Raw genomic sequence first — 14,668 nt, forward strand, 5'->3', positions numbered from 1 at the left:
AGTACAATGTTAAAAATAATTTACCTCAAATTCATATTACTATACTGGTAACTGTTTGTTACCAACCCATAACAATTTATTGTCTTTTAGACAATCATTCTATCATCCAATGACCCCTCTCCACCTGGGAAGGGGAATCCGAGAAAACAAGGAAACACAAGGGCTGAAATACAAATAGATTTAATAGGACTAAAGACTAAGACTATAGCCCAAAGACTGTAAGACTAAATCATTAACAATAACACTAAAGAACCAGTATTGATCCCGATACCAATGTAAAACATACAAGGATTATACTCAGCCAATTCTATCAGCAGGAAGCTGTGCACTCCCAGCAGTGGACAGCAAATGTCAGACACTGCGAGCACTGAGGCTTCGGGAGGAAGGGAAGGGCTCAGGGGTCCGGCACCGGGGCAAGGAGTTCTCTGGACCGCCACCATCAAGGGACAGAGAGAACTACGCAGCAAACACTCTAATTTATACTGAATGTGACGTTCACCGTATAAAATAATCCTGTTGGCCAGGCCGGGCCTCGCTCCTCCTCATCCATGCACCTGGCAAGGCTCGAAAACACCGAGACCTTGAATCCCACATAGCCTAGCTGGCTAGAAAGTAAATATTTTCATGAATTCAGACACTAGAGTCTTCTAAAAGTGCAGTTTTCCCAAGCATTAGAAGAGAAGTCAGTCCTGCGTTGCTCAAACAGGACACTGTTTCTAATGAAGATGGAGTCAATTCTCAGGTAAATTTAGTAGTTAACTTTTTGAACTATTACAAAGTACACAAGTATGCTCAATTTTCCTGAAACTGACGTTTCACTTGACCTGAGTTAAGAAGCAGTGGTTCAAATTTGGGTCATTTGAACAAAGGGTTTTCAGACATGCAATAACCCAAACTAAAAGTCAGGCTTTTTCTAGGATCCAGGATTTCTCCTCTTATCCAGTTCCTTCCTTTCCTAATTCTTACCTCCTATCCATTCAGTGGAACATTAATTGCAAGGATAATTCTCTATAGGTATCAATAACCATAGTTTGATGTTATCTAGTACCTCTTCTCCATTATGGCAGGAATTTTATTTATTTATGTATTTGTTTTAAAGGGAAATAAAGAGTTTAACATAGGTCTACAGACTGGACAGGGCTACACAATGACAAGTAGGCATTAATTTGCATATACTGTGCGGAGACTTGGTTTGATAGCATGCCTGAATCCTGTTCTTAGCAGATTTCCTGGAAACATGCATGCACTTCGCAGTTCTGCTTTTGAAAATTTTGCTCCAACAGATATTTCTGTTTTGGAAGGTGCTGTAAAGTGTACCGAAACCTACATGCTTACTTAGATTACCTTGAATGATAATATGATGCTATACACCCTAAGCAAAGTAAAATTGGTATCATTTGGTCAGTTGTGGTGGTTTTTTTCCACAGATTATATTCCTTACTTTAAGGAGCTAATCACAACAAAGTGCCCTAAACCATATACACATACATCAATCTCTCTGAGAACCCACAAGATATGCAGTAGGATGTAAGGTAAAACTGCAGCACAAGCTTTAGATTATTAAGCTACTTGGTTCATATAATAACCTACATACCACTAAACAAACTGCTTTTCTAAAATGCTGGTTCTAAAAGACAAAGGCCTAACAGAAATGTCTCAGAAAAACCTTAATATGCCACGGCAAAGTTATAGCATTTTTTGCTTTGGGGTTTTTTTGAGGTCAGGAGAGTGAGTGGAGCAGGGAGCAAGGATCTGAGGATAGAGGCAGAACGCCTCTAAATAAGAGGTTATTTACTGACTGGCTTCCATCTCTGCAGCCCACCGCCCCCCCAGGTTACAATGCTGTCCCCTCCCAGCACATGCTTTTAAATGGAATACACTACTCGAGGCTCCTCCCTTCACTGCTCACACTGCAGTCAGTCTTTTTCCTTCATTTCAGTACAGACATCCTCCAAACAGGAGATTCCCCTGATGCTCTCACCCAACTCCATTCCTTGGTTTATTTGGGAGGACTTGACTATTTCATGAAGTTATCAAGTTAACTTTGTGTGTATCAGGGTTCCTTTATGCTTCCCATAAACCACTTAGCAAGTTTTGTTCCCCGAAAAGCACACTTTTACATTGCCAACTTGGTGCACAGATAGCTACTGTCATTTTTACACCCCCCCATATATCACTCTGTGTGCCCTGAAGAGTTGTACCATCCACCTGTAGCAAGTCTTAAAACTTCTGGAAAAGCTTTAGATTTGTGGTAAAGGCATAATAATAATTCCTGCTGTACACAGTACGTCCCAAGGCTTGAGAAGCCTTTAGCCCTAATACAGATGTATAGGGTAGTACTCTGCACAGAGAAGGGAAGGACTATGGCAGGTAATTCTCCACAAGAATGACAGATGGTAAGCGCATGGTCCAAGAAAAAAACAACCAACCAAAAAAAAACCCAACACACATGCACACACATGTCCCATAGCCTACAAACACCACACCGCTGTGGGATGATGATGTTCAGTCATATCGAACAGAGATTTCCCTAACTCTTTTAATTCTCTTCCGTATCCCACTGTGGTACGATCAGAGTGCCTCCCTTGAGAACCAGGCTGGGCTGATAGTCAAGGTGAACTGCAGAGGGTTATCATTGTCATCTCTACTATTACAGATAAACTTTAGTCAGCTGTACTTTTTGTTTGCAATATCTTTTATTTAGTTACTGGATACAATTGGAATACAGATACACTGTCTTGTGCATCTATGTACATCAATGTTTTGGAGGTTTGTTTTAATTAGTAACACTCCTCCCCACCCCACAAAAAAAAAATAATGTATTTTTCTGTATCTGTTAAACCATACACATTTTTAAACTCTCAATACAAGCCAAAGCTCAAAACCAGAGACAAAAGCTTTTACCAGGACTAAATGAAGGGCTGATGGCCCTTCACAACTAAGATGATGGCCAGAAGAAAACCTCATCTGAAGAGGCAGAGAGAGAATTCAAATTCCTAAGTTATTCTAGTCTTTTTTAAAACATTCTATATCTATGCCCCAAGTGAAACGTGAAAAATTTGTTTGTGCATTAATCAAGAGTAGTTAAGAATTTCTTATTTCAGAACTTTTCAAACTTAACTGACCCAGACTAAGCAGTGTTTGCTGAGACAGTACAGGGATGCACAAAAATGCCTTTAAAAAAGCATACTCATAACTCTACACAGCATTTGGACTGGAACCTCAGTAAAATTTCTTGGAATTAAATTTTGCAGAACAAACAGGGAAATCAAGTATACTAACTCACATAATGTAAATCCACAGCTTATTCTGCAGCCTTTCAGGAATCTATCTTAAGAAACCACTCATCCAGATAAAAACATGCTTTAAGGCATCACCTGCACAAATGGTCATTACCACTGTACCACAATGGATTTAACTTCTTTAAAAAGGAAAAAAAAAATTAATTTCAAATTCCAGTTCCCCCCAGTGTGGTAGCAGAAGTGATTATATACCATGATAAAATAATGTATTCACTGCAAAGACAGACTGCTATGAAAAGGACATCAAGTCCAAATCAATTCTGACAACTCTATGTAAAAGGATGCAAAAAGTAATACAATGTTCTGAACCAAATATTTATCTCCGAAGAAAACAAATCTTGCTACATTATTAAAATTTCAAATTTTTGAGGAACTCACTATGAATTTATAACCTACAAAAGCAAATGCATGTAAATGGTGTCAAAAGGACTTAGGAAAAAAATTAAAAGACAACTGAAGGAACTAGCCACAAAAAAATCACTTCCAAATATCCAGCAGCCACTTTTTAAAAAAACACAATCACACTTAGTAACTTCATTTAAAAACAACGAACACCAATTTTTCTGATGATCTGAAGCATTATACAAAGAATGTAGAAAACAAAGCAGATAGCTTAATAGAAAAAAATTACAGAATGCAAAAGGTTAAAAAAAGAAAACTAAAAGGACACATGTTGATACTTAAATTCCACAATGAATATTTCTGGTTTAGTTCAATTCAATTATAATTTAAGTTCTAGAATTATAGAGAGTGTCTGTTCTCTGTAGTATTTGCTCTAGCTCTACCTTGCCATAGGATTTGCAACAGTTTTTTATCATCCATCTATTTAATGATTTTTAAGACTATAAAGAGAGGAGGATTAGGTATTCAAAAGAACATAAAAATATTAAAAATGTTTCTATTATAAATCCTATAGACATAACTACAAAAATACATTTGTCTTGCTATACGTACATATTTAGTACAATCTTGCTTAACACTATGGCTAACAACTCAGCAAGATTTTCATTCTTTACTTGGATTAAATAGAGGTCTGCTAAAAATGGGATCTTACTCTTGTTCACCTTACTGAAATTGAAATGTACACCATTGAGTCGTAAACCTTGTAATTAGGAAAAGACAAGGGAGAACAAAGCAAGAGGTCAGCAGAAAAACAGAACCCAACTGTGTCCTCAGCATTAAAAGCATATTTCAATAGGTAGAACTCAAAAATAACCAATATTTCAATATATTTTCTTTCACTTTTACACAAATATACAGCAGTATCACTTTTTGTTAAAACTTATGATGATTAGAAAAAGTACAAAATGGATGTAATTCAAGAAAGATAGGATTATACATAGCACAAAACACAAACAAAAATTGTGGAGTTTAAAGGAAGATCCCACACAAGAAGCCTCATTTACAAGTTCTCTCAAACTTAAGAGGAATATGTTCAGGACAAATTAATAAAATGAAATAAGAAATCACATGAACCAGTCAGTACTATTCAAAGAGTTTTACAACTTAATTTCAATAAAACCTGTCACACCCACTGATTGCAATGCCTAATCTCTCTTAAATCAAAACAGCAAAGAAGTAAATTGAGTCTACCCTCTCTTTTTTAATAAAGAGTTATTGGGAGTTTCAGAAAACCACTGAACAGTAAGTTTCACTATACACAATAGTGTCAAAAAGATCACAGCAGAACCAGAAACAAGACTTATCAGAAGCGTGAGTCACAAATAATGGGATGTTAACAGGTACACATCCTCAAGTTAATAATCCTACTATTGAAAATAAAGAAATATCCAAAGCATACTAAAAACCTAACTTTCTTGGTGATGTTTCTTGAAGTTGATACCACTAGATAAGGGAATACTTCCAGGGACTAGAGAAAGTTGGTACTTCAATTGTTTCACCCTGTCCTGACAAGGTCTTGGTGTACCATATGCAAAGAGACATATTTGTTGAATACTGCATATCAGGAGCCAAACTACATACAGTTAAAACAAACTTCAGCATCTTTGCTAAAAAACAGTGCTTGACATACTGATGGCTAATTAATTCAAACCACGATTCCCAGACTCAGATGTCAAACATGAATGGGACAAATGTTTTCCAACTCTGAAGGCAGAAAACCCATTTCTCAATACTGCTGCCCACTCTGTAATACCATCATTAGTGTCACTTTTTTTTGTGGATAGTGCAAGCGATTCTTGTAGAGTACAATGAGAACTGTCATCATTTAACCCTCTACGTTGTCCCCTGAGTTAGGCATTTGCTAGCACCTTAACAGGAAGGAAAGACCACAGAACGTAATGAAGCAGGCTGCTAAAAAGGCAACGTGGTATTACAGGCATACGAAACATGAGCAAGGCCTGTTGTGATAGAAGAAAGGGTAATGGCTTCAAACTAAAAAAGGGAAGATTTTGACTAGACAGAAAGAAGAAAATTTTTACATGTGTGCTGAAACACCGGCCCAGGTTGCCCAGAGAGGTGGTTGATGCCCCACCACTGGAAATATTCAAGGTCAGGTTGGATGGGGCTCTAAGCAACCTGATCTACTTGAAGATGTCCCTGCTCACTGCAGGGGAGGTTGGACTAGATGACGTTTAAAGGTCCCTTCCAACCCAAACTATTCTATGATAGTTTCATAATTACCGACTTAAACGCTTAGAGGTTCAGCGACAGCTCAGCACACACAAGTGAATTTCAAAGGAAAGATTTTCTAAAACTTCTCAAATTATTAAACATAAGTTAATGAAATAAAACTTACTGTAGTATCAGTGGCACCTGATTGGAGTCATTTAATTACTCACTATTCAATTACAAAAATCTAAGCCTTTCTTCATATTAGAAATCTCAAAGTATTTTAGGATTTTACATTATAGGAAAAAATACCAAGACTATTATAGAATCTATGCCATTATAAAGCCATTATATATATAGAATCATTCCAGTATATATACTGGAATGATTACATCATGAAATTTCAACATAAGTAATTGAAGTGGAAGAGGAGGAAAAACACATTGACTTACTTTCTCTGTAGTTACAGTAAGAGATGGAACCAAGGATGGTGAGGACTCCGACTGCTTCTTGTATTTTTGCTTGTGTTTATCTTTCTCTTTATATTTCTAGAAGTTACAAAAGAGAATATGACCTAAGTTCAGCTTCATCTTTAACATAACCCATTTTACGTAGCATCAAGTGTTATCAAAATTTAAGAGAGATGGTAATAATGTCCTGTGATATTTTAATGGAAACAACATTAATGTTTTGAAATTTTTATAATATAATGTTATAAAAGCAAATCAAGTATTTATATTTGCTTTCAAAACACACAAACTTAAATTCTTCAATTATAGCCAGCATTTATGAATACACTACTGTTAATATTATCCATCTTCCCAATAATCAATCAACAAAAGAAACTGGATTAAAAACAGAGACATGGCTGCTGCTTCAGAGGTCTTCCTGCATTTCTCACCGAAGATTTCTGTCTTCCTGCATTTCTGCACCTGCACAGTATTTTTTGTTGGGATATTACTGTAAATTAATGCAAGGTTTCAGCTTTGGCTCCCCTACTGACATCTTCATGCATAAGAATGTGAAGTTTGATTTAGATTTCATTCCCAAAGAGGTGCATACAGTTTACATACTAAGTAAGCATCTTCCATGTTAAACTGAACAGAATATCAAAAGTGATACAAATCAAGTGTGCTTTCTAAGGAGGCTGAAAATGTAATTTTTTATATATTTTTTTAAACATAACATGAAGCATTGGCAATGTGAATGAAATTGTACAAACAGAGAGAAAATAATTTCTTAACCCAGAGCCTTTAGAGCATAAGTCTACATAGACTACAGAAGTCTTCCCATACTGGTAGAAGTCAATTCTTAGAGGATTACAGAATAAGACACAAACTGTGCTTGTTTAAATAATTCAGACAAATACACACACACAAACCCCCCCAAGTCTAACAAAATTAACAATTCGACTTAGAATACAGGAGGAGTTCAATATTTGTGACACAAGGGGTTTAAAACTCTCATTGAGTAGCTTGAAAGGATGAGGAAGACAATTTAAAATCTGTAAGTCTGAATAGCCATATGAAAACTCAGTAACTGTTTTGACTCTTAAAAATGATCCATGCTGATCTTTCTCTAACTATCAAAATGACTATCCAGACCCTCAAAAGAAAATGTAATTTGTTCAACAGCAACTGCACAACCACTCTCACCAAGCACCATGACAAGATGTAATATGTGCATACTCTATTCAGGTATCACCAAGCATCAATTTTCTATTTCAGTCACAAGAGAAGAAACATCAGAAACTTATACCATGGAATCAGTCTGAGAGAATAAGAAAATGGGTTCTCTAATTCTCTGATAAAGTAAAATCAGTTAATTGACAATCTAGATGCAAAGCTGAAAGCAAAATACATTTATCTCTGCCTTTATGAACAAGAAATACCAGCTGACTTAGAGATCACCTTGTCTCTAACCAGCCCCAAATCCATTTAACTAAACTTATAACCTAATTTTGCCAGGAAGAAAATACAGTTTAGCCAAGAAAATTCATAAATAAAGTAGCAAAGCTATCTTCACCATAATTTCATGCACAAATATACTTTCTAGAATACAATATGTTAAGTCATTTGATTCTTGAACACTTCTTAATCCTCAAAGGAAGGCCCAAAAGAACTCTTTAAAAGGTTGATGGGGATTTCTAGGTTTGTTTTTTTCATATGCTGAAGTGAACTTCGTATTTTTTCCCGGTGTGCTGCTTGGATATAAATATGGAGTTTTCTCTTTCATAACAAAGTGTGCAGGTGTCATAATTACAATAATGTACACTATAAAGTAGGATTTCAATTGTTTAAAACCTAATATAGGCTTGTTGGGGGAGTTTTAGATCGGGGGGTCTATTTTTGTTTTCTTTTGGGGTTTTTGTTTGGAGGGGGGATTGTTTGTTTAGGTTTTTTTAGACATGGAAAATACACATTTGAAAGAAAGAAAAAAAAGGGACACGAGGGATTCAAATGCAGTGTCTTTTCAATAGTTTCTCAAATGCAACAGTGCCAAAAATGCTCCCCATAGTGCCAGAAAACAAGCAGGGATCAAGAGAAAACAGAAGCATCTACACCGACTGCCATATTATCCGTCAAATCTGTTGATCCAAAAGCCTTTCATCAGTGCTAGTTACCCTGCTTAGTGTATCGTCAGTGTACATGTTTAGATAAACTTGAGTAACAATTTCACTGAATCCCAAACAAGCCTCCTCAAGAAGGAAGTTAAGAAATGGAAATCCAAGCCACTGCCCGAGTTTCTTTAGCTTTCATCATTTTACTTGGAAATTCAAATCACCCTCAAGAAATTTTTTTATTTATCATTTTGTAGCCAAGAGGCAAGGACTTTAATACGCTTTAAGATGAAACTTCACTGTAATATCAGTAAACAACAGGAAATGTTTAAATTAACATGGTTTACAAGCTCTTTTACTTCCAGTGTTAATTTTGTCTGAAAGGCAAAGGAACACAGAATTCTGATCAAAGGAACAGTCAGAAGGACTTCAAATTACATTCTGAAATGTACTGAAATCACTTTGATAGCCATCTCAACAGAAAAGTACGTGTCAAGAAGGAGGAAAGACGGATACAAGAACAGGGGAAGGCAGGAGGCATAAACAACTTAAGAGCCTGGAAAGAATTTGCTTTAAGTTCTGTAAAGTGCAGCATCAACAACCACATCAAATTCCTCTACTAGATCCAAAATATCAACGCAAAGTTTGCCAGAACACCTTACCAAGGTTACAGCTTACCACTCAAGGCCACTGAGGGGTACCCCACCCAAAGGCCTTTTGCATACAAAGATCTCATCCACAGGATGACTGCTGTCCTTAACTCTACATTCCCTCCTCCTTTTAGGTTATAGCTCCTCTAACAATCCCTCCTCTTTTTTTTTTTTTTTCTTTTCTTTTCTCTTTTCTTCTTAAGGAAAGTTCAGAAGTCTCACTTCTGAATGTGAATTGACTCCAGATGCAAATAACATCAAAGAAATGGAGAACATTTCATTGCAGGAAAACCTTTGAAAGGAATGCTCAGGTTTTACATTGATAAGAATAAAAATTTCAGCAACAACCTGCTGAGATGAAGAGGCTTAGCTCCCACAAAGCAACTCCTTGCAGTTGCACCCTTTTCTCACTATAAAGTTGCATACTGTTAAATGAGAAGCCACTGCCCGAGCATTCACACACCATTCATGGTGTCACATGCACACACACACACACTCTAGGGCATGCTTCCTCCTTCTTCAGGGTTGACCCTAGGTTTCCCGCAGCAGAGCCTCTGGCATCATATTTTACAAAGTAATTAATTTAACTGAAAGGTACAGCAGCAAGGACAGCCTGGGCTGGGAGCCTCCAAAGAGAGGGACCCTGAACAAAGAAATCCTTGGGCAATTATACCCTTGCGATCTCTACACCCGCCCCTCATGCATTCTTCACACTCTGTCCACGTGTCTTTTAGTCCAATGGTGATTTTTGGACTGGGGTCTTCTATTGGATTCTTTTCCTGTGTCCGGGCAGGCAGGCTCTTAACTTGTTGATTTGCAGTTTCAGACGAGGGTCTTGTCTTCTGGTTTATACTCCTTGTGCACCTGAACTCACTGGCAGAACACGAAGAACTGACACAGACTTGGGAAAAACACTACCAAAACATCATTGTGATATCATCATCTTTCCCATACTAAAAGATTAAACACAGCACTGTACCAGCTCCTGGGAAAATTACGAAGAAAAATAACTCTATTGCAACCTAAAGGCTTCAGCAAATCTAGCTACTCATGCTGGGTAAAACTAGGCAGACAGCACAAATCACACCATAAGTAATTTATTCTAATTCAAACTTACTTATTTATGCTTAACAACTAATACCCCTCAACACATACAAAGCATAAGTTCTGAAATACCCACTTTTGGATCCAAAAAAGGAATAACAGAGGGACGTTAATTCCCACAATATTTAACAAATATGACAGCTTTCAATCGAGTCTGTATCAAAGGACACACAAACTAGCCATCTTCCCTGCCACCAGAAAACAAACGAACAAGCAAACAAACAGTTGGCCATTCATGGAAAACTCACTGCATGCTTCGCTTTTTTAAGACCTCCTCTGATCAGCCACAGCTAAAAAAAAAAAAAAAAAAACCAACCACCAAAAATCCCGTAGCAGAACCTCACTAAGATAAACATCCATCCAGAAAGCCACATGGAAACCCACCATTCTAGGGAAGGTAATGATATCAAATGTCTGACCTTTTACAAGCTTTACCATAAGGAAAGAAAAGGCAGAAATTACTCTTAACAAGGACTGAAAACAATATTGATGATAAGCAAAAGCTAAGGGAGCTCCAAGGCCAGGCAGAACCCATGTATCCCATTTATATACTCAGACTTCAATTTTTTAAAGATTCATAGGCATGAGTTCAGATGTTCCAAACACCTGTATAAGATAGTTGCAGAGCTGATAAATGCAATGCTACATTCTGTAAAAACTGGATTTAGCCGAAGAAACATTCCAAGGAAGAATACGTTTAAAAAAATACAGGGCCAATTACAAAACTGACAAAGCAACCTTCAGTCTCGGTTCACAAATAGGGTAGCTCAACAGACCGGATTCAGGCAGCTCCTGAAACCTTTCTTACTGTAAGAAAAATAAGGCGCGATTGCCATGCAGCCACTGGGTAAGCAGCTGTAACATTATTCATCCTAGAACTTGAAGAGCCCTGATTTATGATGTAGCTAAATACCAATACAAAATACCTAGAGTTCATATGTCATGATTAATCAGAAAGCTTCATTTATCACTAGGGATCTCTTTTTTGGCTTTTGTTTCTTATCTAAAAAATTATGTAATACCGTCTTAATTCCAATCGTTACATGCTGCAAGATAAGAAAACTAATATGGTGCAAGATTTCTGGAATTCTACAGCACTTTCTGTACATTGCCCTCTTGTGGGGCAGGGGAGAGGAAAAGGGAAAAAAAGCACATTTTCATTGCTTCTGTTTCTTCCACAAATATTCAATCTACAAAATATGATTTCACAAATACAGTTTGGTATGGAATATTCCTTTGGCCAGCTTGGGTCAGTTCTCCTGTCTATATTCCCTCTTCCCTTTAGGAAGCTGAAGAAGTCCTTGACTGCTTAGCAACAAATAAAAACATCAGTGTGTTATCAACATTATTCTCATCCTAAATCCAAAACATAGCAGTATACTAGCTGCTAGTAAGAAAGTTAACTCTATCCCAGCCAAAACTAGGACAAGTTCATTTACACATTGGATCACTCTAAAGATCAGCACTTGCTCATTCATTTTCTTTAAAGTACTTTCAGAGGAAACATCACACTACTGAATGAAAATATCACCTCATCAAAATATCAAATTAAGGATACACATATAATTATATCTTAACTCTGATCTGTTACCAACAAAATAAATGTTAACAAATCTATCCTTCACAGTTTGGACCTCACTGTCTGAGAAGACTGAATAATGCAAGTGAATGATAACTTTTCCAGTACAGATGGAATGGATGAGTACAGCTTTTCTCTAATGGCATTATTAATTCATAACATTTCCACATGGAAGTATCATTTAACTTGTTGAAGGTGTTTACGCTTATTTGCAATTCATTTCTGTCTCAGGAATGCACAGCCTTCTCCAAAGAGGTTTCCACAGTACTTCATTTCATTAACCTGTCAGACCTTCTGTGTGCCAATTCAAACTGCTAAAACAGCAGCAACAAAAACCAAAGTGGATAGTTTTCTGCTGGTTTAGTGAGCTAGGTTAGTTCAGCAAAAGAGTGTGAGCAACGAACACTAACAGGGACACAAAGAGATAGACACAAAACAGAGGAGCAAGAGCTCACCTGCCCAGGGAAGAGGAGACTAACTTCTATTTTGAAAGAATTAAAACACATGCACACTATCAGCAAGTACCAGTGCTTGGCCCTTCAGACAAACCTGCTTGGGCTGATCCTGAATTATTCCATTTTTATCCGCCTCTCTTTACAAAAATCATAACCACCACCACATTTGGTTGTTCACAACCACAACATTTTAAAATCTATTTTCCTTAGTTATTCTTGTAAGCAAAATCATCTGAATATCTGAATCATTTTTCAGTTTTTGACTCCTCCAAATAATTCCAACATATCAGAATGTTGTATTAGCACAGAGTACTCAGATTGGTGCTTTTGTCATTTATGGATTTTCTGCGCTATCTTTCCATCACTGAAGCTTGTAAATACAGAGCTGCCACCATCACAACTAACGTCTCTAATAAAAAGCTGCATATAGTTCTTGCTAATCCCTAATACAAGAACTGCTTGGCCTTTTATTTGTGACTACTAGCTATTAGTAATATAGGCATAACAATTCCAGAATGAAAGATGCCTATGGTCCACAAGTTTCAAATTCAAATCCAAATTTATCTTGTTTTGACAAGAACAGCCCTAGCTCAGGCATTCATCTATCTATCATTTTATACGGTATAAACCACAGCAGGAAAATTAAATGCAGTGGCAGTGTTGCTGCAGTCACAGCAATAGAAGGATATAGGCACAGGATAGGGAGAGGTAGAACACTACTGCCAGTATGTCATAGTTTAACCTCAGCCAGCAACTAAGCACCATATAGCCCCTCGCTCGCTCCCCCCAGGGAATCAGAAGAGTAAAGGTGAGGGGAAAACTCATGGGTTGAGATAAGCGTAGTTTAATAGGTAAAGCAAAAGCCACGCATGCAAGCAAAGCAAAACAAGAAATTCATTCACTGCTTCCCATCCACGGGCAGGTGGTTCAGCCATCTCCAGGAAAGCAGGGCTCCATCACATGTAATGGTTACTTGGGAAGACAAATGCCATCATTCCAAACATCACCCCCTTCCTCCTTCTTGCCCCAGCTTTACAAACCAATCATGACATCATATGGCATGTGACATCCCTTTGGTCAGTTGGGGTCAGCTGTCCCAGCTCTGTCCTCTCCCAAGTTCTTGTGCACCCCCAGCCTGTTCACTGGTGGGGTGGGGTGAGAAGCAGAAAAGGCCTTACTCTGTGTAAGCACTGCTCAGTAATATTGAAAACTTCTCTGCATTATCAACACTGTTTTCAGCACAAATCCAAAACATAGCCCTATACTAGTTACTATGAAGAAAAAACTCTACCCCAGTCAAAACCAGCAAGCAGCATTATTCAAATACATACATATTTAGCTCTAAGAATGTAACTTGTTCTTAAGTACTAATCTTTGATACAATTAATTAAAAGACTCAAAAACTTCACTTCAATACAGGGATAATGGTCAGAATTTTAACTGCCAATGGTAAAAAGACTCAAGAATCGATGATAAGAATGTCAGTCAAAGCTTCTCTTAGGTGCACAACTCAATCAGAATAAGCTACTCTTCTTTTGATATTTAACATTAAAATACACTTTTTCTGTTATTTACACAGTTTAATATTAACCGTTAGTGATAGATACTCAGTGCTAAACACTCAAGTAGCACTTTATAACTTCAAAAATGGTGCAAGATTAACTAAATCAAGGCAACTATATAAATTGCAAGTATTTAAAACTTCAAAATATGTATCGTGTTACACACTGTGAAATGCTCCACTGTCTGCAAGGTAACTTAAGGATACCCATCAAGTATATGTCAAGAAATAGGCGAATAGAATGGCAAGCAAAAGGAGTACATTTAATTTTCCTGGCTCAATAAGCTTAACATTGCAGATCACCTTTAACTGCATATGGTCTACCAGCACACAAAACATTGTACCTGGTGAAGAGCTTATACATGCAACTTTATAGAACAGTATCAAGATGACCTTCTAGACACTGCTATGAAGTTAACATAAAGTACTAATAACCTTGTATTAATCTAGGATCCAAAGCAAGGAACAATAATATCTCAAAGCACCTTTTTCTCATACATCTCTCACAGTTATAGCTACAGAGTGGAAGTATAGGAAGATATATTTCTCAAACAGAAACAAAAAAATCAAGAAGTAACCTTAATGACCTATTTTTAATGCTCAGGTGTCATTTGGTTTACAAGTTAATACAAACAATATTGCATGATTTTCTCAAGCAAGAAACGTTCACGTCTCTTCAAAGTTCAGCTTACTTTTTACCCCAGTTATTCAAAAATTACTCTCATCTATCTTATAATGTGTCAGAGCACAAACATTAATGAGTTACATAAATGATGCTACTACACACTGAACTTGTAGAAAAATCAAAATCATAATCAGACAAAAAATCTTTTCTTAAAATTTTGTGAACATATTAATGAAACTGAAGTAACTAATATGTAATAAT

At 36.9% G+C, this 14,668-nt stretch overlaps 1 protein-coding gene across 5 annotated transcripts in view; it reads right to left on the bottom strand.

Moving 5' to 3' along the window:
• The window catches only part of MLLT10 (MLLT10 histone lysine methyltransferase DOT1L cofactor), a 146,995-nt gene that overhangs the window by 69,820 nt on the left and 62,507 nt on the right, over positions 1 to 14,668 (bottom strand). For all 5 annotated transcript variants that reach the window (XM_074574494.1, XM_074574493.1, XM_074574492.1 and 2 more), the window contains one exon: positions 6,326 to 6,421. In XM_074574494.1, coding sequence (XP_074430595.1) covers positions 6,326 to 6,421 — 96 coding nt within the window. The remainder of the gene's footprint in view (positions 1 to 6,325; positions 6,422 to 14,668) is intronic.

Source organism: Larus michahellis, chromosome 2 (assembly GCF_964199755.1).
Source record: "Larus michahellis chromosome 2, bLarMic1.1, whole genome shotgun sequence".
Taxonomy (NCBI): Eukaryota; Metazoa; Chordata; class Aves; order Charadriiformes; family Laridae; genus Larus; species Larus michahellis.